Source organism: Hylobates moloch, unplaced genomic scaffold (genome assembly GCF_009828535.3).
Source record: "Hylobates moloch isolate HMO894 unplaced genomic scaffold, HMol_V3 SCAFFOLD_11, whole genome shotgun sequence".
In the NCBI taxonomy this organism is placed as follows: domain Eukaryota; kingdom Metazoa; phylum Chordata; class Mammalia; order Primates; family Hylobatidae; genus Hylobates; species Hylobates moloch.
The window spans coordinates 40,507,487-40,534,459 of NW_026652286.1; the positions used below are offsets into that span (position 1 = coordinate 40,507,487).

Here is a 26,973-nt window from a genome sequence, read left to right on the forward strand (position 1 = left end):
CTGTAGCTTTATTGGTTTTCCTCCTTGATAAACAATTTCACATTCTCCTTAACCCTATGGAAATCCAGGATTTTCCAACAATGGAAAACTCTTACTCCCAAGAGAATGCTGAAATGGCAGTGATCTCAGGGCCAGAAGGTCTCTATCGCCTGCCACTCCATATTCTTGTTCCACAGGAACCTGTCCTAGGAGTCGTTCCCACCAGGGATCATCAGCCATATCCAGATTTGTATCAGCCACTGTGCAGTCAATGTTGCTCTCACCACAAAGTCTCTAAAGGCAACTCTCAGCAAGATCCTCATTGAACTTTTTAATAACCTCTCCAGCTATATTATGGAATCCATTTGTCAAAAAATATAAATTGATGTCTCATTAGATGGTGTGACCAACACCTCCCTACCATATCTGAGATGAGACATAAGTTCAAGGCACCTCACTGCATCTGGCAGTGTCTCAGCTCCCGTAACTAGGGAGACTTAGTAAATACTCCAGTGGGGGGTGATGCCTGAGCCATTCGTATCTTTGTATGAGCAGCCTTCTCATTTTGTTTCTTTAAACCTTCTCATGTTGCTTCCTGATTTGGTCAATTGGGATTTGGGAGACAATCCTTGCTTTCCCCAGCATCCATTGTTGGGTTTACGTGTATTATTATCTTTTAAGATAAAGACACCTATTCCTTCCCCAGTATCCCAAATCACCTTGGTTTCATCAATTGCTATTCTCTGCACCTTATCCAGCTCCAACTCCTTTCTTTCTTTCCTCATCATTATGATAAAGGCCAGCAGACTCCCATGATACATTTTGTTTATTTGGATGGCAGCACAAATTTGGCACTGGAACCCTGTGGCATGTGGAGAGAAGGTGTCCCACAGGGCAACCAAAGCATGGGTGAGTCCCTAGTTCATAAAAGTGGCTGAGGATAAGAGGGTACTGGTGTAGGTATTTGGTCATTAGGCAGAGATTAGTCTTTCACTAAATAGGCTCCAGACTCAAGCTGAATCAGTGTCTGAGCTGAATAAGGACGGTGGTGCTTGGTCCATTTGGATGCCATGGCAGAGAAAGAGAGTTACACTGGCCTCAGAATAGCTCATATCCAGGAAGAGGAGATAACAAAGTTATCTCAGGGAATTTGGACAGGTGAAAGAAACAAGTGGCTTTAAAATATCAGAGTTACCTAAGAATGTTCAATTTTCCTTTCTATTTCTGGAATGCCAATACACCTCTGCAGGATAATGAAAAGGATATAAATGGAGTAGAAATATCACCTCTGAAATCTTGTGTTTAAAATGTAGACCTAGATGTATGGTACCACTACATAGCACCTTTGACTTCTCTCCTGAGCCCTAAATTGGATGTGACTGTCGATAGATTAGTTTTGCCACTATCTACAGATTCTTTTCAGACTTCCCTCCTTGTAACTTGGATTTTGTGAGTGTTACATTTAAAAATGTGTTGCCAACTCTTCTCAACCACTCCCACTTGTAGGGTTGAAGTTGAGGATCCAATCGTGGGAAATGCTCTTGAGCCAACCTCAGAACACAGGTAAGTACCTACTGCTGTCAGGGTCAGGTAATGGTCTCTTAGCTGCAGACTACGGTTAATAGAATGCCAGGTTCCATTTAGCACAAACAACCTGAAAAAGCTCTAAAGAAAATGTGGTACAGAGGACAGATAACACCTGCTGTCTCTTAGGGACTAGCTAAGAATCTGAAAGCAGAAAAGACAGAATGTTATCTTTAATGTTGTTTTCATGGAATAATGCTTGGAAACTTCAAAATCAATATTGTTAAAACCCTGTTTCTGAAAAGGTACAAGGAGGTTCTGAAATAATTGCTACATGTACATTGACAGGAATTTTAGGCTTTGTTCTCAAGATAATGTGTAAGTAATCTGTTTCCTTGCTAACCAAGATGCCCCCCACCACCAAAATGAAGAAATGCTGGACTCACATTGGTGACATATTCGATATCCTTCCAAAGGATGCACTCCCTGGGGAAATCAGCCAAGTCTAGGAAGTGATCCACCACCACTTGGCCGATTAAGTCATGACGAGAGAACCTGTCAAAGTCATACACAGAGAAGTGAAGCTTCCGTGCTTCAAGGTCATTGTAGGGAACTGGAAATAAAAACACTTCATCAAACACAGGGTTCAGGGTCTTTCTGTGAACTTTAGTCTGGTGTTTTGTTTTCCGATCAGGAAGCAAATAGATCTTGACATAAGGATCTGAAGTTCCAGAAAAGTCCTTGGCGGGCAAATTGACAGCTTTGTGAATCTTCACTATGAGCTGCTCTAAGTCACAGTCATATTTTAAAATGAAGTTCAGTTTCCCACAAGCCTTGCTGTTACTCCGTCTCCCGTCATCATTATCCAATGACCTCTGCTTATATAACTCTGGTTTAATTCTACCAATTCCAGTCAACTGTTCCTGTTTTTGAAGCTGCTGGATATTGAAGTCCGGGTTTGACAAGTTGAGTTGTCTTCGGATTGAATTATGCCTTGAATGAAGAGCAACACAGAACAAAGTTATAACCTCATTAGCTATGGGTCTCTCAGAAACTTTTGCCTGGAATGTAGGTAGACTGTTATGTTTTGTTAGGAGCTTAGATCTGTGGGCTTTTTTTTTTTTTTTTTTTCTCTCGTGGCCTAAATTCAAAATGCTCATCAGCGTGAATAAGCTGCTCCCTAAGGCTTGAAGCTCAAAACTGAGGCTTGGTATCAGGAAATGAACCTAGTAACATGTGACCTCAGAGCTTTAAAGGTTTAATATAGTTTCTAAACTGTCTAATATGCCATTAAAGAAGCTTATTCGTCTGGTGGAATGTAAAGATTTGTACAAACTGCTTTAAAAATAAAATTATTCAACTTTATATATAATATCATTCTGAAATTGAAATAGCCAAGTATTGCCTTAAGAAGAATGAATCTCTCTCTAAATTACACAAAATTTCTTGCCACTGGCTTATAGCTTTATAAGGATATAAATTCTTACTGGTTCAAATCAAATCATTTCATCACTAGAACACAGCTTTTGCTCATGCAAAAATGTATGTGACTGGGATGTGTCTGCATGTAGTGGATTGTGGTGGCTCTGACAGGTAGCAGTGACAGAATTGGGATTGTGCTTTTGCTGTACACATGGGTGATTAGTGATCAAGAGAACAGGTTTTATTTCTAAAATAAACACTAATGGCACAAAAATTAAAGATGAGCTACTATAAATGCATGTAAGGATTCAGCTGGAGATGGTTGGATACTGATACTTGCAAACTAAATATTTGCTACTGTAGTATACTCTTCTTCACCCTGTAAGTGTATTGGTTTGGGTTAGAAGTTTCTCTAAAATTCTCTTTAAAGCCTGTCTTATCTGTGTGTGTCTCCCCAAGTTGAGAGAAGTAGCTATCACATACAAGGTTGTTTTTAAGGTTACTTTTGTTGTTTTTAGCTCAGAGTTTCGAGTCATTATATTGTATTGTATGCATTTGCTCAACAACCTTAATTAAAATACCCTCTTTACTCGAAGGTGAAAGAGAACAGCTGGGATGTCTCTTAGGGATTGGTAAACAGTTGGAGAGGCAAAGTAAACATTTGAATTTGCCCTTCTCTTCCTTTCTTCAGACAATGAAATAAAGATGTAAAAATGGAATTAAGGGACCCCCAGACATGTTTGAAAGTATTCTCCCTTGTCACCACAGATATGGTTATGCTGAGCATTCTTCTTTATCCTAAAATAGCCTCCTAATCACTAATCACCCACATGGTATGACAAGAGTACTGTCACAGAGCTGTCACTTGTACCTGTCACATCTAACACAGTCCATAGCAAACAGACATAGCCCAGTCACATACATTCCCACATGTACAAAATCTTTGTGATCTGAAAGTTGCTGATGGGAGATTTTAATCTCTTATAGAGGAATCCACAGTCTTAAGGTTTCTCTGTATTTTATGATTTGGGTGGGTGGGGGAGGGAAGGCAGGAGTTGCTGTTAAGCATCTAAAACTGGCTTTCTGCACTAGTGTAGCCAGATCATTCCCTTGTCCAGAAGTGGAACCAATGTAGTGCTAGAATAGAGCTTGAGTCTCACTTTACTGGACTCTGTGGGCAGAAAGGACTGGGAGGCAGCAGAAAGTAACCTGCCATATGCAGAGGTCAAAATAGGCTGGTGCCAGCCCTATTTCCCTGGGCTATTAATTTTTCTTTACAAAAGAAACCTTTTTTCTTCAAAAAAGGTCCATAATTGGGTCCTGCATCAGTTCCCACCCTTCTGGGTACTGTCTAGTAAGTGGTGCTGTCTACATGATAAAAGTACATCCTCAGTATCCACTGGATGCTCCTTCTCCTGACGAGTCTGTGGTGGACCAACAATTCTGTGTCTACACAATCCAGTCCCAGACAATAATCTCATGTCAGCCCTAGGCCCTGTCACTCTGCTGCTCCGCAGATGGTTGCTGGGCAGACTGTGCATTACAATTTACCTTTGAATTTTCTTAGTAGTGGCATTAGATTCATCACAGCAACATTTTGTCTTCACCCTTGTCTGTAGGACTAAACCTACTATAGTGGTTTTGGTTTTTTTTGTTTGTTTGTTTTTTAGTTTTTTAGATGAAGTCTCACTGTTGTTGACTGGGGCTGAAGTGCAATGGCGCGATCTCGGCTCACTGCAACCTCCGCCTCCCGGGTTGAAGCAATTGTCCTACCTCAGCCTCCTGAGTAGCTGGGATTACAGGCATGCGCCACCACACCTGGCTAATTTTGTATTTTTAGTAGAGACAGGGTTTCTCCATGTTGGTCAGGCTGGTCTCGAACTCCCAACCTCACGTGATCCACCCACCTCAGCCTCCCAAAGTGCTGGGATTACAGGCGTGAGCCACTGTTCCCAGCCACCATAGTTTTAATTTTAATTTAAAATACATGGATTTGGCTACTTAGAAGTGTGACATATTCTGTTCTACATGTACATTTTCTTAGACATGAAATCTGAAGATAAATTGTCCCACATGTTCAGCTCTTCCTAACCAAAGTGGATTGCCAGCAGGGAGGCAAGGGTTGTTGGTGTAGTTCAAAGACTGAAAAAAGATCCCATTCCCTGAGAACCCAATTGCACAGGAATCCCTCCCAAAATCCCCAATACAGCTGACCTCTTAAAAACCAATCACAGGCCGGGTGCAGTGACTCATGCCTGTAATCCCAGCACTTTGGGAGGCCGAGGTGGGCGGATCACGAGGTCAGGAGATCAAGACCATCCTGGCTAACACAGTGAAACCCCGTCTCTGCTAAAAATACAAAAAAAGTAGCCAGGCGTGGTGGCGGGCACCTGTAGTCCCAGCTACTTGAGAGGCTGAGGCAGGAGAATGGCATGAACCCGGGAGCTGGAGCTTGCAGTGAGCAGAGATTGTGCCACTGTACTCCAGCCTGGGCGACAGAGTGAGACTTTGTCTCAAAAAAAAAAAAAAAAAAAATCACAGTTATGGGCTAGGCACAATGGCTCACACCTGTAATTCCAGCATTTTGGGAGGCCAAGGTGGGTGGATCACTTGAGGTCAGGAGTTCGAGACCAGCCTGACCAACATGGTAAAACCCTGTCTCTACTAAAGATACAAAAATTAGCCAGGCATAGTGGCACACACCTGTAGTCCCAGCTACTTGGGAGGCTGAGGCAGGAGAATTGCTTAAACCCAGGTGGCAGAGGTTGCAGTGAGTGGAGATCGCGCCACTATACTCCAGTCTGGGCAACAGAGAAAGACTCCATCTCAAAAAAAACTCAAAAACCAAAAACCAAACAAGCAAACAAAAAACCAGTCACAGATATGAATACTATTATCTACTCAAACATTTTACATGATAATTTCATTCCCAACACTTTCCCCTCCATTCAGAATCACACTTACTCTTGGGAAATCAGTTGAATCTAACTGTAAGGTAGTGGCTTAAAGCAGATAGCAAAGACTGTAATTGGGCATGACAGGTTCTCACTCCTGGGGCTCCCTTTCAATCTCTTTCAATTTCCATTCAGAAGAGAGTTAGAGTTTACTGGAGTTCGAGGAGAGGCATGGTAGAATAGAGAAGCTTAGAAGAGCCAGAGAACCAGGATAACTCATAACCTCCCTGTATGACCTCTGGAGGTCTGGGGGCTGAAAATAAGAAAGTGGAGCAGGGAGACTGCCCCAGGGGCGTAAAGGAGAAGAGGGGTTAGAGGAAATGGAAAGTCAATATTCTATAGTTCTCATAGGCTACTCAAACAGAGGTGGGAAGAAAATGCAAGCCCAAAGCAAGAGGGAGGAAAGATACGGAATATAGAGCCATTACCTGAGCTTGTCCCACCCCAGGTGAGGTGGCTCTAAATGGTCAATGGAGGTGGTTTTGAGTGCAGTAAATGCGAGGCTCCCAGGGTTTCAAAGCCACTGACTGACAAGGACAATGACATTGAGGGAATGTAGGAATGTGGCAAAGAGAGATATGTGTCTGAAGCAGACAGTCCTCTTAGTAGGTCTGGGGAGTCCTGTATTTTGGTGTTCTCAGGACTTAATGTGCACAATGAATGAAAAAAAGTGGACCCCAAGGACAGTGGGTCAGAAGGAAAGTTGAGAGATGATCTCCTCTACTAATAAGCCACACCCTAATGCTGTCATAGAGAAGCTGGCTGCTGGGGTTGTAACTCTCAGCTTCCTCCACCTCCCATTCTCTCTCTGGGTGGGCAAAAGCTATTTTCCTCTCATGAGAGAAACAACAAAGAGAAAATAAAGATTAGACTTGGCTACCCCAGACCTAAGCTGGAAGAATAGCAGTTGAACCTGTGGAAAGCTTGAGTTCAAAGATAACTAACAAGATGTGCAAAGTAGATTTCCCAAAACAAACTCAAAAACATACTTTCATGCCTGGAGAAACCTGAGTCTTGTGCTGAGTTGCAGCCATAGGTCAGGAAAGGTCAGAATCCCAGAGGTACAGGGTTTTCTCCTCCTTTCCTTTCCTCAGATGTGAATTAACTAGTCCCAGCTCTAGGTTAGTCCCTAAACTATCACCCAAAAAGCCAACTATGTCGATCAGATCTTAAGAGACAGGACGTAATGGCAATTCAACAAATTCGAATTTGCAAAGCAGTGTCAAATGGGGTGGAAGGTGCAGAGAGGCAAAATATAGTCACTATCTTGAAGGAAATGGCTGTCCAGGCGGGTGATCAGATGGTTCCCCCACCAGAAGATGAGAAGGAGAAAGGCCTCTGGCTGAGGAAATTTTTATGAAGGAGATGATACTTGAGCTGGGCTTGCCTACTTAACTTGGCCTCATTCTTAGCCACCTCCAAGCTGATGCTGTAGACTTCAATATGGACATTAAATCCATTTGCATCTTGGTCTCACCTCTCTAGCAGAATGGGACTTTCAGCTCTTCTGCCCCAGCAGCTTTTTCCAGAGTCCCTCACATACACCCACTGCATCTTTGAGTCCAGGCTCTGTACAAGCCAGCATTGATATCCCCAACACCCCTTCCATCGTGGGCTTTCATGTGTAGCCATGAACAAATGCACCCTAATATATGTTCCTTCACTGCAGTGGCCCACTTCAGAGGTGAAACCTGACCTGTCCTTTCCCTGGTTCTCGGGCACCAGTGTCTACAAGGCTTCAGGATCCAAGGAGAAAAAAGAGAGAAGCAAATTGTGGATTCAGAAATGTTACTGGTTTCTTTCCTATGTTCAAGTCAAGGCAGGGAATTATGGAAATGGTGGAGACAGGATGTTTTTCTTCTTCAAAACTCCCCTGGTCATGAAGAAGAGAGAGTTGGGTTTTCCTGAACCACAGGCAGACACAGAAGAAGGGGAAATCCTGGATAGGGACAGACACAGTTAGTAGACTACAAGGGCAGGAGGAAGTGAAAATCTGAGGCTTTCTTGGCCTGAAGATTCAAGGGTTTCCAGCGTGAGTGAGATAATGAAGAGACAGGCATCAGGCCTTGGGGCCAGTGGAGGTGTGTTGCCAAGGGTAGGTGGATACACTGAGGCAAGACTTGCTTCCTCCCACTCCCTCCAAAGTTAAATAGATTTGAAACCTTGAATACTTTATCCTCCATAACTAAGATGAACCTTTGTTCACCAAAACTTGTTCTACTGTAGCTCACGTCTTTATGTCTCTTTTCATTCCCACTGATCCTAGCTTACTTCAGGCCCTCAGACAGGCCCCTGTATACATCCAATCTTCACCACTGTCCCATGCATCTTATACATTCTTTCCACATTAATCTTCTAAAGAACAAATTGAGCACTTCAGTGTGTATAATTGGTGCTCTTGCTGTGGGTCTTTTGGGGCAGGGTTATATATTTTTTCTCTCTTTATTGCCACCTCCTAATATTGAATTTTGCACATAGCAAATGCTTGATATCTGTGTCTAGAGTAAATACAGAAATGCTATGGATATAATAGTTTCTGATAATTTAATCCCAGTAGAGAAAACACTCATTTACATAACATTTCAGGGTCTCATGGAAGTTGAGATAGGTCTAGGCAACTTCCACTTTTGAAGCAGTTAGTTTATTTAAATCTGAAGAAATAACTATGATTCAAAAATTATGTTTTAGGTGTTTACATTGAACCAGTGTTCTCACCACACAAAAATATAACTTAATAGAAATGTGCTACTCATAGTATAATTACAACATTTAATTTTTGTGTACTATTTACTTGAGTTGTGGCCAGTCATGGGACCTAAATTTAGAGTGTGATGGTTATCTTCCTCTTTCAATTCTGTCAGCATGTTTCTGTAACTCTATGGATTGCTTAATTCAGAGATAAGGTCAAAAATCTAATGTGGGGCTATTAATGAATGTGAGACCTGGGACAAATGGCCTTCCGCCAGCCTCACACCATTATTACAGGCTCTGCTCAGTTTGTACTTCTGGCCCTTTGTCATTCTTGTCAGAAGAGCATGAGAAAAGTGGCCTGATATTGACCAATGTATTCTGTCAGTCATTCATGGAAAAAAGTCCTCTGTGTGCCAGGTGGTGCTAGGGGCTGGATAGACAGGAAGAAACAAAATAGATGTGGTCTCTGAGCTCACACAACTCAGTCTAGAGGGGAGTACAAGCAATAAAGAATCACTTAAAATAATTTAATCCTGTGAAGACATGAAAACAAGGCAATGCGGGGGAGAATTAAAGTGGGAAGGAGTGGGGGACAGAACACAGACTTCAGATGGAGTGGTCGGGGAGACCTTTCTGAGAAGGTGATGTTTCAGCTAGGGCATAAGGGAAGTAAAGGACCCAGGAAGTAAAAAAAAAAAAAAAAAAAAAAAAAAGGAAAAGCATTCCTAGCTGAGGGAACAACATGTGTGAAGACCTCAAAGCAGGAAGGGGCTTGGGATGCTGAAGGAACTAAGAGAGAGGCTAGTGCAGCTGCAGTACAACAACCTTCTTCCAGGCAGTCTCCTATTGAGTTCATATTAAAAGTGTCCCCTAGGGTTCTGCAACATGGTGGCCCTGGCCATAAGGTGAGGCTGTTGGAAGCAGACTGTGGCAGTATTAAAATGCAGGGCCTTAATAGACCTGATAAGGGGTTTGTGGTGTGGTAATTGAAATTTTTGAAAAACTTAAGTGTTACATAAGACATTTGAGAAGGCTTGAAAAAAATAGGATGAACTTTCATCTTAGGACATGAATCAGGAAATGGATTAGATGGCCTTTCAAGGTTCCTTCTATTTTGGGGATCCAGGGATTTTCATACATTTGGAGTAGAGAACTTTATAAAGCTCTGGAATTAAAAAATTCTGAGAAAACTGAAACATCCACATTTCCAGCATACTGAGTCACTGTACAAAAGGGACTTCATTCAAATCAAAAAGAATTGACAGCAATTTTGGATGGTACTAATAGTCACTGAAGTAACTAGACACCGAACATGCTTGATCTTGAAAGAACAACAGAAAGTCATTCTGACCAGAAACATTCTTAGAAGATAAAACAAAGCCCATCTTTAGGACATTTCAAAAAGGCACTGTGTCAGCCAAACATATCCAAGAACACATCCAAGCTGAAGAGGACAGGTGAGGTTGAGATTTTTGATGTAAATGGTGTGACAGAAACTGTGCCAATCACAAGGATCCTGAAGACACCTTTAAATGGAGGCTATGTCTTTCGTGCACTGGGAACCCTGAGACTGTGATCATGGCTGTCCTGAGACGGTGATAATGGCTGCAGGATGGAAGCAGTAAGAAAGTGTCGGCAGGGAGAAAGTAAAGAACATAATGAGAAAGAAAGGAGAAGAAACAGTAACTGGAAAAGCAGATTGTTTAGAGCTTTCTCAGCAAAGCTTACCTTTCCCCTTCCCAAATATGGGTATCAAAAATGTTACATAAAGAAGAATGTTAAAAATGCTTTGAGGCATAAAGGAAATTTCATTCTCTTTTTCCTTTTTGTTAGCAGAAAGCGTGTATGTGTGTGCATTTTCTCATGATGCAACACAATCCCCAAAGAATTAGAAGACCATGTACTGCTCTTATTGTGCTGAGATCCTGAGACAAGGATACATATTTCCAGAGAGACCCCACAAAACTAGGCCAGTAGTAATTTAGGTATGAATGTTTTGAATGCATAAAAATACAAATTGTCAGTATTAGGTCAAATGCAGCTAGAAAAGAATAGTTTTCTTATAGTAGTTCAGATATTGCTAAACCTGATTTTTGCCATCAGAAAAGATAATGTAATTGCATGCCTTCAAAACTAAAATAAATCTGAACACAAAGTGCATTTTACAGGGATAATTCCTTCACTCTCCCTTTTAATTTTTTTCCTTCTACCCAATTTCTACAAATTAGTAGTGATAACAGTTATTTTTTAAGCAAATACTTATTGCTATGCAGTATATTTATACACTTTTCCAGTATAAATATTGTGATAATTATAGTGGCATCATTGCTATCAGTTTGTTAGAATTATGGCAGAGTCCTCAGATCAAATCTAATAAGATCACAGTACTACCACCATATATTGGAGGAACTCAGACTAGAAAAGTTACTTGCAGAGTAGAACCAAATAGGAGGCAATTTCGATGGAAATTTCAATGGAGACTCTATCTAAAAGGCTCTAGCTATTGAAATACTGAAAGGATTTTATTATAAGTCTGCACATTGCATGAACTCTATGACAGCATCAAATAGAGCTCTAGTTATATTTAAGTTTTAAATCTGAAGATAAATCCTAGTGATAAAATCTGAGGATTTCTTCTAAATCAAACGGCAGACAACTACCCACCTCCTCACAGAGGAATATTTTAGATTTGGCTCTTTGATTCAGAATTGAAAATGATGCTAAAATAAGTTTCTGAAACAATCAAATTATAAACTGGCATATTCCATCCCACTTAATGAGAATGAGTGGAGCCTCTAGGATAAACTCGATTAACATAAAAAGGGTAAAGTCTTATTTCTGTTTCTGGAGAACAAACAGTAAATATTTTTTTAAAAATACCTCCAAATTGTGTTTATACTTTCCAAATAACAGCACATGCTATTTATCTGGCCATCACTCAGGCCAATATTTTCATTCTAAAGAAAGCTGCTTCTTGAGTCTTTTTTCCTGAAATATCTTATTGAAAATGAGTTTTTATATGCAGTGATTTGGAACTGGCTGCTTAGTCTCAAACACACTTTTGTGCAACGTCTGAGCCTTGGGAGAGGCCATAATAGCAATACTAACAGCAAAATGGCAGCTCACATTTTGGAGCATTTACTAGGTGCCAGACCTGTGCAAGCACATGTTATCATTTCATTCTTAAAACCACCTACAAATCAGTACTATCTATTCCTCTTTTGAAGAAGAGGAAATGGACAGATATGGAGTGTAAGTAATTTGTTCAATGTCACACATTGTACAAATTTACAAAAAGTAAAGCCAATTCATTTGACTTGAGAAACTGCATCTTTTTTCACTGCATTATATTATTTCTCTACTGCTGAAGAGCATAAAGCATCCAGACAATGAAAAGAGAGTGACCTTGGTCTCAGTACTCTGTAAGCCTTCAAAAGGCTGGAGATGGACAAAGACCTCCAGCCACACGGTAGAGTCTGAAGAGAGCCTGTGTGTGACTGTTAGGATAGGTCAGACGCACAGGGAATAAATTCTAAAGCAGTAGGAGGGCAGCAGGGAAGAGTGATTAAGAGCTCAGATTCTTGTGTTGGTTGAACCAGGGTTCAAATCCTGACCTGGGTATTTACATATAAAACTTTTTAAAAAATTTAATCGCCTTGACTTAAGTTTCTTCTGCTGTAAAAGAAAAATGATAATAGTATACATTTCATGCTAAGTTGTGAGCTATAATAAAATATGGATATAAAGTTCTTATAGAGTACTTCACACATGCTGTCTTAATAACGTTAACTATTATTTTTATGAACTAAGTAGAGACCAAGACGGGCTCAGAAACCTAACTTCAGCGTAGGAAGCATAGAGTTTTCCATATTTGTGTCTCTGATACAGAACAGAAATCTAAAAGGTTATAGGCTCCTTGACCAATCAGTGCTATTGTTGCCAGAGAGGGGAATGGGGTGGTCCTTCCCTGCATTCAGAAAGGAGGAGGCATTACTGACCGAGCCGACGAGGTTGGCTCTGTGACTTGGCGCTGCACGTGGACGCCATGGGCACAGTTCTCCTGGACCCCTGTCTGGGTGGAGAGGGGAATGTCAGGGGAGGTGTGGCTGATCTTCATGGAGGAGTCAGGGCAGGGCGTGGGAGGGTCTAGGAAGTCCTCACTGTTCTCCTGCTCATTGGTCTCTGTGTCCGTGTAGTTAAGAGGCTCCTGGTTGTTGTCTTTGCTACCAGAGGGCAGGCCTCGTTCTCGCCACGGAACCCAGCAGAGTTTCCAAGATACGAAGAGAGACACGCCGAAGAGAGCGAGACCACAGGCAGTGACCACAAGGGTCAGCAGGCTCACTGAGATATCTGCAAAGAAGCAAAGATCAAAGGTCAGTGTGGTCATTCCCCCCAAGCCCACCCATTACACAGTGTGGGCAGAATGACCCTCTCATCCACTCATCCCTTGGGAGCCGACTGTGGAAGGCCATGCTGGGGCGCATGGCTGGGTTACTTAATTCTGGGGTTGTGACAATGAGAATTCATACACAAACCAGAGGACCAGTGAGCAGAAACACAGAGGAGGTACCACAGCATGCAAGCCATGTTTAGAAACAATAAACAGCCTGCTATGGCAAGAAAATGGATATATTCATGGGGACTAGAATGCCCTTCAAGTGAAATGAGACTCTATCCTACAGGCAGCACCAATTATTAATGTTTTTTGAGCAGGGCAGTTTCAAATGTCCTTAAAAATTATTCTGTCATCTCAGAGAGCTGTATAATATAATTGGGGAATTGTGTAAGTCACAACTTTTTAAAATAAGAGAAACTAGAGTGCTTTTTTTGGTTCTATTTTTCCTATTAACTTTTAAGGTTCTAAGCAAAATAAAGCTCAAATCTTCTGTGAATTTTGCAGCGTCAAGAATAACCCCCACTCGGTGGTAAGTCCTCAGGATGCAGGATAGAATACTGTAGTTTGGGTTTCCCCAGTAGCATACTCTAAAACAAGTATTCAAGGGCAAAGCATTATTTAGAAGGAGAAGGAAACACAGGAGAAGTGATCCAGAAAAGGAAGCCAATAAAAGGTACATTATCAAGCCAGTTCCTACAGTGAAGGAGTAAAGGTTAAGCCTGCTAGGGAGGCTTAATACACCTCAGATATACCCCACTCAAGTGGCAAGGGATCCAAGGTATTACACATTAGCTCTCTTTAGTTATTAATTAGAGGGCATTTCCCAAAGGGCATTAAATTCCCATCATTTGAAACCTGCAGCCCAGATGAACAAAGTAAGCTTCAGTGGCCAGGAAAATCCCACATTGAAATCAATGCAGAGGCTGCACTGGAGGTCAACAGGCACACAATGAAGTGGTAAGGGGACATGGCAGGTAATGACAGCATCTGCTACATGGATCATGGACCACAGCCCCATGGCGTCAGCAAGTCTTGGCAGTTCAGTATCCAGTGACTGTGCCCCTAAGGTTCAAAACAGTTCACCTCCTCCAGGCTTCTGCCCCAGGCTACAGTAGAGCCAGGGAGGCTGAGCATCAATCTGAATGCATTTCTGGCACTATAGTGGCTGTAAAATCCTTATTTTAAAGGACAACACTGCCTGCCATTACAATGCTTCATTACACTCTGGAGCCCCAAGGATTCTCCCCAGGGTTTGCCTCTACTGCCCATCATTAATATTTTCATTGCTTCAACCAAAGTTTTCTGAATGCCTACTACATGCCAAGTGCTACGCTAAGCTCTGGAGATACAATGAGGAACACGATAGGTGCATGCCATGTCTTTACAGATTCATATTCTAACAAAGGAGAAAATTAGAAATTAGTCATTTAGTACTCACAATTTCAACTATGCACAGCACTGCCAACATACTATGATCTGTATGAAGCTGTATTTCTGCTGAAGCATGCATGGGAACCCCTCCTGCAAGTCACTTACCTACTGAGTCAAGCTGAACAACTACCATCCATGTGCTTTTTAATATGACTGTGAAGGTACTTGGTCATTCTTGTGAATTGATAAAACTGTTTATCAAAAATTGCTCTTAAAAGGAAGCCAGCTGCCAGGGCTGTTGATGGATTTAACATATTTCCTCTTTGCCTCCCAATCAATCTTCACCCTTCTACTGAAACAATATTATATCTCTATTTGAAAATACTGGGGTTGAAGTTTCAATATAGGTAACTGTGCAAATCTTTTTCACTTTTGTCTCCTCAAATCCCACAGAAATGGGACAAGCAGTGGAAAATAAGAAAGGGCATCATCAATTCGTTAGTTAACCAGTAACTTTGAGGAATATCTGGAATTGTTTTAAAGGAAAAGCCAATTAGTGTTGAATATTTAACACAGGCAAATGAAGGAAGACTGAGAGAAAATAAAAATTAAAAATCCCAGGTGCAGAGCAACAGGCAGGGATGGGGAAAAGGGAGTGGAGTCAGTGGGGTCAAAGTAAAAGGAGCTAGGAACTATACCTCACAGAGCCCAGCATGAGGTGGGGAGAGCATGGTTTGACCCCAGACTCCACCTGGTTCTGACCACTGACACAGGAGAGCAGACAATATGCTGGTGCAGACTTCTGTGATGGGTGATAGTGCTGGGGGACCAGGAAGGAGGAAACCCTGTCCCAGGTAATCAGGCTGCAAACATCAATCCCCACCCTCTCCAACGTGAAATAGGCTCCACATTGCAATGAAATCTGTTAATACATTCTGTACTCTAAATGGAGACAAAACTTCTCTACATTCTGTTAATCACTTCAGCTCTGTCCTGACACAGACACTGCTAGGAGCCCACCACCAGCAAAGGCTGGAGAAGGGGCACACTGGGAGGCCGTAGGATTTAGGAATGTGATGAGATAACTGTGTTATTAGTCACTCTGCCCCATCACAGGGCTCCTCTCCAAGGGAGAAGCATAAATCCCAATCCTCAGTGTTGGTCTTGGGCATATGACTTGCTCTGGCCAATGAAATACGAGTGAACATGGCCCATGCCACCTTGAAGCAAAGGTCCCTTGTGCTCCCACCTTCTGCATGAGAAAAGAGCTCTCAGATAAGAGCTGATCTTCCAGCCTGACTGTCATAATGAGAAGACTTGTGGCATTAGCCCAAAGTCCAAAACAAGGAGTAAACTTAAACATGACTGACAACCTGGGACAAAGCTACAGCTGATCCACAGATCCATTAGCAAAACCTAAATATTTAGTGTATTAAGTCACTAGGATTTTGAAGGGATGTTGGCACAGAAAAAAAAAAAAGGTAATTTGTGTGATCATATAATTTACTGTCCAAAGTTTTAGTAGAGAAATGGGGTTATATTAATAATTACATGGGGATAAGATACTTAACCTAGGATTGTCCAGGGAAAATTAGGATGTAGGGTCATCACAAACTTAAGAACCCCATGTGACCTCTGAACTCATCAGCTTAGTACAACATGACCTCTCAGGATTCACTTGGCATAGATAGCATGCTAAGTAAATTGAAGTTCTGCCTCACTTTTACTAGTAACCATAGGACCCCTGACCCAGTTTAAGAACACCTTCAGCTTGTTAGTTGACTACAGCTCATGCACTCACAAAACAGCCTGCTCAAAAGTCCAGTCGTGGGGGATCCAGAAGACCAGAAATTTTGTCTATCTCAACACTGACTGCCAAGAATCTAAAAGAGTTCCTGGCACACGGTAGGCATTCAGTAAGTGATGAAGCCCATCTGAGGAGCCCTGTACCATCTGCTATGTCTACCTTGAATTATGGTTGTGTGGGTTGTGGCCTATAAACTCTAGGGGGCACCAGTTACAGTCATAGTCATTATAGATTTTTGTGCATATTGTTATTTTTAAATTGTGGCAAATGGCAGGAGTGGCTTTTTTTCTGATTTACACAAAGGTGCTGTGTGAGTTAGCAGTGGCCCGGAGAGAAATGCCTGTAGGAAACACCATTAGTGACCTACACAGCCACACCAGACATCAAGCATAACTGTCTAGACTTATGTTTACAAATAGCTGAGTATGCCTTCTAGATAGGACATTTCTACCTTTCTCTTGTTTTTTTCAGAAAGAGGTGCGAGAAAGCTACTTTGGAATCACTAAGGCCATACTTCCCACCTCAGACCCATGACCTCCAAAAATGGAGAGGCAGCAACAGCTTAGAATCACAAGATGTTATTTCTTAAGTTAGGTGGTAGAAACATGACCATTTGTTTTATTATTAATTTTTATATGTGTTCATGAGATATATTATTGTCATTTATGGTATATCTCATTTTAAAAATTGAAAAATATATGACATGAAAAATAGTCATGACGTAATTTTTCTAAAGAACAGGAATAGCATAATTAGTGCTTTTTTCCAACAGTTGAGGTAATAGCCAGATAGACCCTCAAGGATGAAAAGAGGCAAATGGCAAACCAATTCTGATCCAAATCCCTAGAAGTATTGCTGTTTTCGGGGTGACCGTGCATAAAACTATACCCAGAGCTGCATGGAGTGTATTCTTCCCAGGGAAGGTGTGGCATAGGATGCCCTGTAATCATGCCTGTTTGTCAGAAACCTCTTCTACTGGCTATTAGCCCTAGCCATAAGACATGATGCATTGTAGCAACATCCCTAGCACACCAGATAGAAGACACCCATGACACCTTGGACCCAGCAGACATTCCAGCTGGACACCTATAATACTAGAGGATTCCTGCAAGCATTAAAAAAAAAGTGGACCTGTTTTAGAGTGACAGTGATTACTGGTCAACAAGTAAAAAATTTAAGCCCACATACTCACATGGATGAGAAAAATTGGTTGTCTTCCTAAACTGTGAAGGGCCAGGAAGAACACATAAACAGACAAAAAAAGAGAAGTCACGGAAGAAATGGGCAAATCAACACCTCAAAAGAGGTAACCAAGCTGAGCCATAAGAATAAATGGCCCCTGACATGAAACGAATTACAGTAATGCAAGAGGCAAATTAATTCGTGTACTGAGATTTATAAAACAGCAACCAAGGGTGAGAATTGTGACTGCAGCAGTAACCAGAAAAAGACACCCTTGAGATCCAATCTGATCTAGAAGTTAAATAATGTGATTGGTGAAATAAAAGGAAAATTAAATAGAAAGCAAAGTCAAGGAACAGGTACCTCAGTGTAGACCGAGAAAAACAAAACAGAGACTTGGGAAATTTAAATGAAAGATATGATATGTAGAGTATTTATCCAGGAGGTCTAATATTTAAATTTTCCAGAAGTGAGGACAGAGAGAATGACAGAATGAAGGTGAAAGTCATCAAAGAAAAAAGCAAAGTCCCCTAGAACTGAAGGACAACTTGATAGGGGTCCACTGAGCATCTATAATAAAATATCACTACCTTAATTGCATTATTGTGAAATTTCAAAACACGAAGATTAGAGAAAGTCACAAAACTTAAGAGACAAAATGAATTTGAAAAAATAACAAAGAAATTAGAACCAAAGTGGCATCAGAATTTTCACCAGAAACCGTAGATAATGGAATAATGCCTGCAAACTTCTGAGAAAAAATTACATTCAAACTAGAATTCTATACCCAAACATGATATCAATAAAGTGTGAGGGCTGAAAAAGTCACCTTTCAAAACAAGTCAGAAAAATTATTTTCAATGTATTTATCATAGCAAGTTACTTGAGGATGAATGTAGGAGATTAAAATGAGGCAGAAAACACAGTGTACAGGAAAAACTGTACTGAAGTTGGAAGACTGGTGGAAGGAAGTCCCAGCATGCAAGCTGAGCAACAGGCCTAGAGAAGGGCCAGTCCGGCCTGGACCAGCTACGAGATTGTGTTTCAGACACCATACAACTAAGACATATTTACAAAACAAGAAATATTTGAACTAAAAATGTAATGATATTAGAGGTTATTGTTAATTATTTTAGGTATGATAATTGTATTGTGGTTATGTGTTCTACATACATACAGAAATAGTCAAATGATATGTCCGCAATTTGCTTCACATTATAGGTAAAATAACATTGACTATGAATTGATAATTGTTGAAACTGAGTTTTGAGTACATGGAGTTTATTATATTAATCTCTCTACTTTTAAATATGCTTGTCAATTTCCTGATGGAAAGTAAAAATAAAACATATTTTGGTAGGTGGAATCTCTGACTTCAATCTTAGATATTCTTATTTAATATGTCTTGGGTGAGGTCCAGAGTCTCCATTTTTAGCAAGCATCTCAACTCTGAATAAATCTGATCTCTCTCTCTCTCTCTCTCTCTCTCTTTCTCTCTCTCTCACACACACACACACACACACACACACACACACAAACACACACCGTGGTTTAGAATACAAGACATTTTCCTGATCCTCAGATAATTATGTTTGTGTCAGAGGGAGGGCTAATAAATATAATACTGGGAAATTTAGTTAGAAAATCAGCCCATGGAGAACTTGAGGATATCAATGGTGCTTTGTAGGGAAGGTGGTAATGTAATTAGATAGCGGAAACAGGTGGGACCAGACAGCTCTGATGTTAAGTGTTTCAGATTGCTGAACCAATGAGGAAACATTGTATTAAGAATGAATACGATGAAACCTTATTGATAATCCAGAACAATTCATGCCACAATTACCTAATCAATATCCCTTTCACGTAAATACAAAGCCTTTATTTAATATCTTATTTTCTGTATTTTTAAACTTTATAAAATGAATGTGTCTCTCTTTTGCAATTTAAAAAGATAATATTCCTGTGAAACTAAAACTTCTCTAAAAATTAAAGTCCATTTAAATAAAAAGAAATAGAAACAGGAAGAAGAAGGAGGAAGAAGAGGAGACCAAGGAGGAGAAACTGTTGAGTTCAAGCATCATAACATTCTGGAATTATCCAGTGAAGGAGAACTTAGATCCATACACACCTCAGCAGGGCAGAGGGCATCCTGAGTGGTGATCCTGCAACATCTTGAATAAGAAGCATGTAATAGATTCTAGTTTAAATCAGATACTTTATGTTTAAATGATTGAACTTAAGTTGTCTGGGAAATGCAATATTGCCAAAACATTATTATTTAATTATACTTCAGGCACCATAGCACAGTAGTTGTAAACACAAGTTATAGAATTATACAGTCAAGATCTGCATTTCAACATTGTGTAACCATAGATAAATTTTCTGTATCTTGTTTTGTCATAGTAACATTGGGATAATAACAGTAGCTATCTTTTGGGGGTTTAGTGAATATTAAGTAAGGTAGCAGTGCTCACTGAATGTAAGTCATCGTTTCTGTTTTTTTTCATGAGGTATCTCAGGATTTGGCTGCTCCATATCAGACTTATTGCAAATAAATAATCACCTTGGTTACTAAATACTGAGGCTTCCTACAGCTTTAAAAAATGGCCTGGCATCAAACCAATGTCAGGTGCTCAACAGGTGCTTATTGAACTGAATTACTGAGGACAAGAGAATGAGCTCCTATTGAGTACCTGATATTTGCTAAGTATTGAATTAGGGATATAAAATAAATAAAACGAATCCTTGCCCTCAAGGAACTACTAATCAAGAAATTTCAAGAGTGCTAATTGCAATTTATAGAGTACTACCATAGCCTAGAAGTCAGGTGTACATAGACCAATACATGGAGTTCAGAGAGGCCTTTTCATAAGACACAGAAATTGATACCAAGAAATGGGGGTGCTGTTGAAACAAATAAATACCTAAAAATATGAAAGCAGTTTTGAAATTATGTAATGGGTAGAAACTGGAAGAATTTTGAGGTGCATGCTTGAAAAAGCTTACACTACCATGAATGGACCATGAAGAGCAATTCTGGTGAAGGCTTAGAAAGAAAAGAGGAGAGCTGTAGAGAAAGCCTCAAGCTTCTTGCAGAATACTTATGTGTCCATGACTAGAATGTTGGTAGTATATGAATAGTAAACACCATTCTGATAAAGTCTCAGAGAGAAATGAAGAACATGTTATTAGAAACTGGAAGAAAGGTGATCCTTGTTATAAAGAGGCAAATAACTTGGCTTAATTGTGTTCATGTTCTGCTGTTTTGTGTAAGGTAGAACTTGGGAGCAATGAAACGGGATATTTAGCTGGGAGCAATGAAATGGGATATTTAGCTGAAGCTATTTCTAACCAAAGTTTTGAGGGTGCAGCTTGGCTCTTCCTGGCTGCTTATAGTAAAATGAAAGAGAGAATGACTTAAAGACAGAATTGTTAAGCAAAACAGAATGAGAACTTGTAGATTTAGAAAATTCTCAGTCTATCCATATTGCAAAAAATGAGAACCCATGTTTGGAAGAGAACACTAATAGTGTGGCCAACTGACTATTTAAGAGATTAGTATAGGTATGAACCACAAACTTAATCACCCACCCCAGCAGAGAAACTGCCAATTTGAACCAAAGGGGAAGGAAGAGAGAAGGAATGAAGGAAGGCTGTCAGATTTGGATTTTACAGGATGGGACCACAATGCTATTCAGCTGAGAATGTTCACTATTTATCAAGAGAAATGAAGAATGACCCTGAAGAAGATTTACAGATCATTGGGGCTGCCTCCTTGGTTTCAAAAGGGATGGCAATTGTTTTCCTTTCAATAGGTCAAATGGCCCCACTGAACTGAGAACCATGGGGAAAGGGCTGCCCAGAGGTGTGGGTGTGTGGGCCATGTGGCAGAACCCTAGGGGCACAGTTTATGCCTGGCAAAGCAGCGGGGGAAGAGCCACAGCCCCAGGCAGGCCCTCAGTCCCCGTGAACCTGGGGGGCAGAATATTAAGCCAAAGAGGATTATTTTTGAGCCTTAGGACCTCATGGCGTTTGCCTTATACTTTGGACTTACTCAGGACCTGTTATCTCTTTCTTCTTTTCTGTTTCTCCATTTTGGAATAGAAATGTCCATCCTATGCCTTTCCACCATTGTATTTGAAAGCACATAACTTGTTTGGTTTCACAGGTTCACAGCTGGAAGTGCAATTTGCCTCAGGATAAATCATATTTTGAGTCTCATCCATATTTAATTTAGATAATATTTAGATGAGACTGGATTTTAGACTTTAGAGTTAATGCTGGAATGAGTTAAAACTTTTGGGGCTTTAGGGATGTAATGAATGTAGTTTGCAGTTAAGAAGGACATAGATTTTGGGTGGCTAGTGGTGGAATGATATAGATTTAATGCTTGTGTCCCCCCCAAATTCATATGTTGAGATCCCAACATCCAATGTAATGGTATTAGGAGGTGGAGCCTTTGGGGGGTGATTAAGTCATGAAGGTGAAACCCTCATGAATGGGATAAGTGTCCTTATAAAAGAGACTTAAGAGCGTTCCCTCGCTCCTTCCACCATATGAGGACACAGAAAATATGCCGCTGCCTTGGTTTTGAATTTCCCAGTCTCCAGAACTGTGAAAAATAATTTTCTATTGTTTATAAGCCATCTAGTCCATGGCATTCTGTTATAGTAGCCCAAATAGACTTAGATACCATAGATGAGGAGTGAGCCAAATCCTACTTATTACTACTTCTCTTATACAAATATAAAACCCGGGTCATTTGTCATGTGGCCAAAAGACTTCACCAGGAGAAACAGAAAGTGAGGGCTTCTTTCTATGGCCATGCATGTTGCACAGGGCACAACTTGCTGAGCTTTACATGGTGTCCCTGGGAAACAGCTTGTATGTTCCAAGTGATCTAAGACCAGCTTTGCCATCATTTATATTCTGTGACCTTGGGTCACTGCCCCTCAATGATCTTCTTCTATCATAACAGGTTTGGGCATGGCTTTCATATTATGTGGTTCTTGTGAAACTGCCATATGACTTGCCATACACAACAATGTCTGTATCTAAGACAAAAACCATTATAATACTGCTCATTGGTGACCATAAGTCAGTGAGTGCTAATTAACTGAAGGCTAAAACTTAGGGCCATTCCTGCTTTTCATTCTTGCAGCAGACATGTATGTGGCTCTCTTAGCTCTGACTCATGGTGAAAATTGCAAAGATTAAGGAGCATTAACTTGGGTCTGCAGGGCCATACCATTTTTAAGACACTGAGCCAGGTAAACAGAGCACTCTGCTGCCTTAAATATAAGAAGTTTGAGGGCTAGTAAAATGAATTGGAACATGGAAATTGGCAAATGGCATTAAATGCAATTTTTTTCTGTGACTGACACAGAGGGAAGAACATCTGAAATATGACTGTTTCTGGCTCTCTGATTCCTTCCTCAGAAGGCTGCCCAGATGATTCTGCCTATGTTAACTAAGGAGCTGGCCTAAAATTAGCATTGAGAGAACACTTTCTGTTACACCTTCTATTTGCAAAGTGCTGTCTCATCAGTGTGACCAGCTCCTCTTCATACTGGCATCACCACCCCTGCATTGCCCAGATCGGGCAGGGGCTGCTGAAGCTAGACACTAACAGCCTGGAGCCATATACCCTAAGAGCCAGATTTAAGTTCTTGTGTCCATAACGCTGTTGCACCTGAGTCCCCACTGGCTGCATAACAGGAAGGTTCAGGAATCATTATTAGGTTTGCTACTGGGTTTCTGCTTTCTTTTTACTCAATTGCTCCAGAAATTATTTAATTGGGGGAAAATCTACTTAAGAATATTTTACACCCACATAATTGGAAGTGCTTGCAAAATCTACAGTGTTTTCTACACCACTGGATTCTGGCCTGTGCAGTGTAAATGGAAACACTCAGATGTGCTTGGATTCTTCTGAAATTACAGAAAATCTGATGTGCAGAGTTTTAGACCATTGAGACTTTTTGCCGAAAAGAACTGTGAAACAAAACTCAAGAACATGTGGGGACTGGGGACAGGCCAAAGAGGTCAACAACCCTCTGGTGTGTCCATAGGAAGTGGGATCCCGACCTGCCCTGTAGGGCTGTGTGGAGTTGGAGGGGAATGGGATTCAGGAAATGGAGACCAGCTTTGTCACCTGCTGTGAGACTTTGGGCTGCCTGCACTCTCTCCTGGGCCATTTCTCACCTTTACAATGGAGGAAAAGATTCCTCCTAGCCTGGCTGTGCACTTGCATCTGTATAAAACCTGTCACAGTGCTTTCACAGTGTTGCCTGAAATTCTTTTTAAGCTTGGCACTACTGTATTGGCTCAAATCTTTACACTTCCCACAGGACCCTTTTCCATACTTCTGCAGTGGATGTCATTTCCTTGGCCAGATCTTGTCTTGCTTTGATCAAATTCATGTTTTAATCTCTCATCTACCCTGTGGAACAAGATCAAAAGGCTGCTTATAATCACCTTTGTGAATAAGCATTTAGAAAAATCTCATAAAGCAATATATAATGTGGGAAAGTTTCTTCCCATTTTTGCCTTCCATGAGAAGTGACTTTTCCCTAAATGCTCCTGCTCACTTCTCTCACCCCTCACTTCTCCATTCCAAGAAGTGAGTTTTTTGATTGATTAGAAAGCCACACTCAGTCTTGCCTCTCCCTTCTATTTGACCTTCACCTTCCTACACAAGGCATGGTGCAATATTTGGATGTTTGTCCTTGCCCCAAACCCCAGGATTAGGCATACTTCCCCTCCTGGCCTTCCTCAAGCATAGCTGGACACCTTCAGGACAAGGCCTTGATCCTTAAACACATGGCCCTGCATGTGTTTAGAGAACAGAACTGCATACATGTTCTCTGCTAGCTGTACTTATGTTGGTATGGGCAGAAGACTTCCAGGCTTCTGTTAGCATGAAGAGAGTTACACGAGGAGATTTTTTTTTTTTTTTCCCAGAGCACAGCAGTTGAGCAAGACACAGGATATATGAGAAAATGACTTGGAGATTGGGTGCAGACTTGTTTTTAAACACATGTAAGACCCTCCCTAGAGCCTTCTCATAGTTCTTGAAAGAAGGAGCAGAACCCCTGGTGAGTCCTGGTGAGCTGTTGGGAGCAATGGGCCAATGCATTTTGTGTGTGAGTATCTGCAGGCTGCTCAGGTTCTCGGCATTCAGTTTATAATTCTATGATTGTAAAACAATATTTTCTCTTCAAATTAGAAACTTAAAATATCCTATACTCAAATAACACAGCATTTATATGTGCTGCCCTTTAGAGTCAAAGACTCTCTTCCAACATCTGATGAATACTGAAACCATGTCCTAACATTTGCATTTTAAGTCTTTCAGTAGGGAACTATGGAAGTTCCATTTACCACTGCAAATCTACTCTCCTCCACTCTCTTCCCAGCTTTGGGCCCTGTGAGGCTGACCTACATGGACTATAACAAGGGATTCCCTTGCATTTGGATTCTGTTGAGTTCAACCAAAAGGGGGCCCTAGAGGGAAATTGGAGGGTGGCAGATGAGTGAAGTTATAGCATTTGTTCCTCCAACTTTCTTCCCGCTAAGTCACCCCATTGCATGTGTCCCTCTACTGAAAGCCACAGCTCTTTTTTTGGGGTTCTTTCAGGCCCGTGGATAGCAATGGCTCCCTACTATTACTAGCCCTGGAGTATTGCACTATCCTTTGCTCCTTTCCTTGAATCCTGACCCATATCTTTGTTTTATGTTCCTGTACTAAACTCTCCTCAAATTACCTAGTTTGACCATATCACCTGTTTCCACTGGGACTCAGATTGATTCACTGTAGACTGAGTTGTTTCCTAACATACAAAATGAGATGAGCTTTTATATATTAAGGGGCTTCCAGATCTCATATTCTCAAATTGTGTGAGAAAATCTATCTCTAAAGTATCTCCTACAACTTAGCAAAATACCTGCCACACCAGAGGAACTCAAATTTAATGAGTGACAAAATTCTAAGCTACATATCATTTCTATTTTATAACTATTCCTTACTCCACTAAAAATGTGCTTTAGGAAAAAGAATTGGCAAAGAAGCTGTGTGTTTAAGTATATATACATATACAATAAGCATTAAGATTACATTTTCATCATGATTGAAAATGATACAATATTTCATGCTTCTCTAAACATTTAAGACTCCACGGAGGCAGAGCAGTATAGTAGAAGGAGCATTGGTTCTGGGGCAAGCATCATGTATTAAATTAACCTCATAACACATTGTATTGAGCTGCTGCTCATGGAGGTATTATATAACTGGGGCTGGAGTGGCCCATCCAGACTGTTTCAGGGAAACGAATCTTCAGGAGAAGTTCTTAGTGCCTGATGATAGCTCCAAATAGTCTTGCTTCTATGGTCAATATTAACTTTAAAAGAGTGTCTCCTGAGAAATACTTCCAAGCTGCAAGGTTGCCTAATGTCAGAATAGAGAGTGGACTCCTGGTTCAACATTTTCCCTATTTTTTTCCTCATTTGTCTGTCTTGAACCCTTGTCTGTGGTTAAAAGCACAGACTTTGTTCCAATGTATAACTTCTTACTACTTGTACTGCTATACCTGAAACACACCTCTATACCCCAGATCATGGATCTGTCTGTGCTGAAAGCATGGTCAGGTTTCGACTATTAGTAATTGGTTAAAAGCATAAGCTATTGTGTCTTTGTATTCAACTGTCAGCTTTCTACAAATAATATGATTTGAAGTCAATTTCCTTTTAGCAAATAGTTCATGCTACTAAAATAAAGACGTTTTCTTTTAAATTATTAATTTTTATCAGTAGTCATGCATAGCAGTTGGCATTTATTCATTAGAGTGATTATTAACAATGCCATATGACTAAGAAATGTAGTAATTGTTCTAAAAATCATTGATCAATAAAGAAAAATAATACTTAAGATTACAACACAGTTTACTCTTAAATCAAACTAGAAGATACAAAGAATACCAATTCTTTTCAAAAGTGTTCTCCTCAGGCCTGCCCTCTCTGAGTTACAGAAATTCTGCATAACAGGCAGTGGACAGAGCTATAGCTCTGAGCAGGCAGTGTTGCTTGTCCTAAGACATTTCTGTAATCTTCACTTCTCTTTAAACCAAGTAGAGTTTTTTATTCACATTTTTAAAAATTGTAGCAAAATATACATAACATCAAATTTACCATTTTAACCATTTTAAAGTATAGTTCAGTGGTAATTAACTACATTTTTCCTGTTGTGCTGTGGTAGTGGTGATCCACTATCCATCTCCAGAACATTTTCACCATCCCATGCTGAAACTCTGTACCCATTAAATACTAACTTCCTCCCCCGGACCCTGGTAACCACTGGTCTACTTTCTGTTTCTGTGATAAACCAAGCTGTCTCATTTTACTGAAATTTGGTCACTAGATAGGATCTTTGCCTTGCAAAGGTACATATGGAAGAACAGGAGCCAGAGTGCTCAGGCAGCTCCTGAACAAATACTGAGGAAGGAGGGGAGTCTGCAGCACATCTCAAATGATGCTCTGGAGACTGAGGCAGGAAAGAGGGCTACAAATAGGTGTTTTACTAACATTTTCCAGATCCTCTGGCCCTAGATGGAAATTTGCTCTCCTAAGGATGCATAGAACTTTTCACACTT

At 40.6% G+C, this 26,973-nt stretch overlaps 1 protein-coding gene across 4 annotated transcripts in view; it reads right to left on the bottom strand.

Annotated features, from left to right (window-relative positions):
* Positions 1-26,973, bottom strand: part of SYT9 (synaptotagmin 9) — a 245,014-nt gene that overhangs the window by 175,468 nt on the left and 42,573 nt on the right. For all 4 annotated transcript variants that reach the window (XR_004250244.2, XM_058446330.1, XM_032166704.2 and 1 more), the window contains exons 2-3: positions 12,569-12,920; positions 1,950-2,496 (exon numbers count right to left, since the gene is read on the bottom strand). Coding sequence is in view for 3 of the 4 variants with exons in the window: in XM_058446330.1 (XP_058302313.1) it covers positions 1,950-2,496; positions 12,569-12,920 (899 nt within the window). In the remaining variant the exon portion in view is untranslated. The remainder of the gene's footprint in view (positions 1-1,949; positions 2,497-12,568; positions 12,921-26,973) is intronic.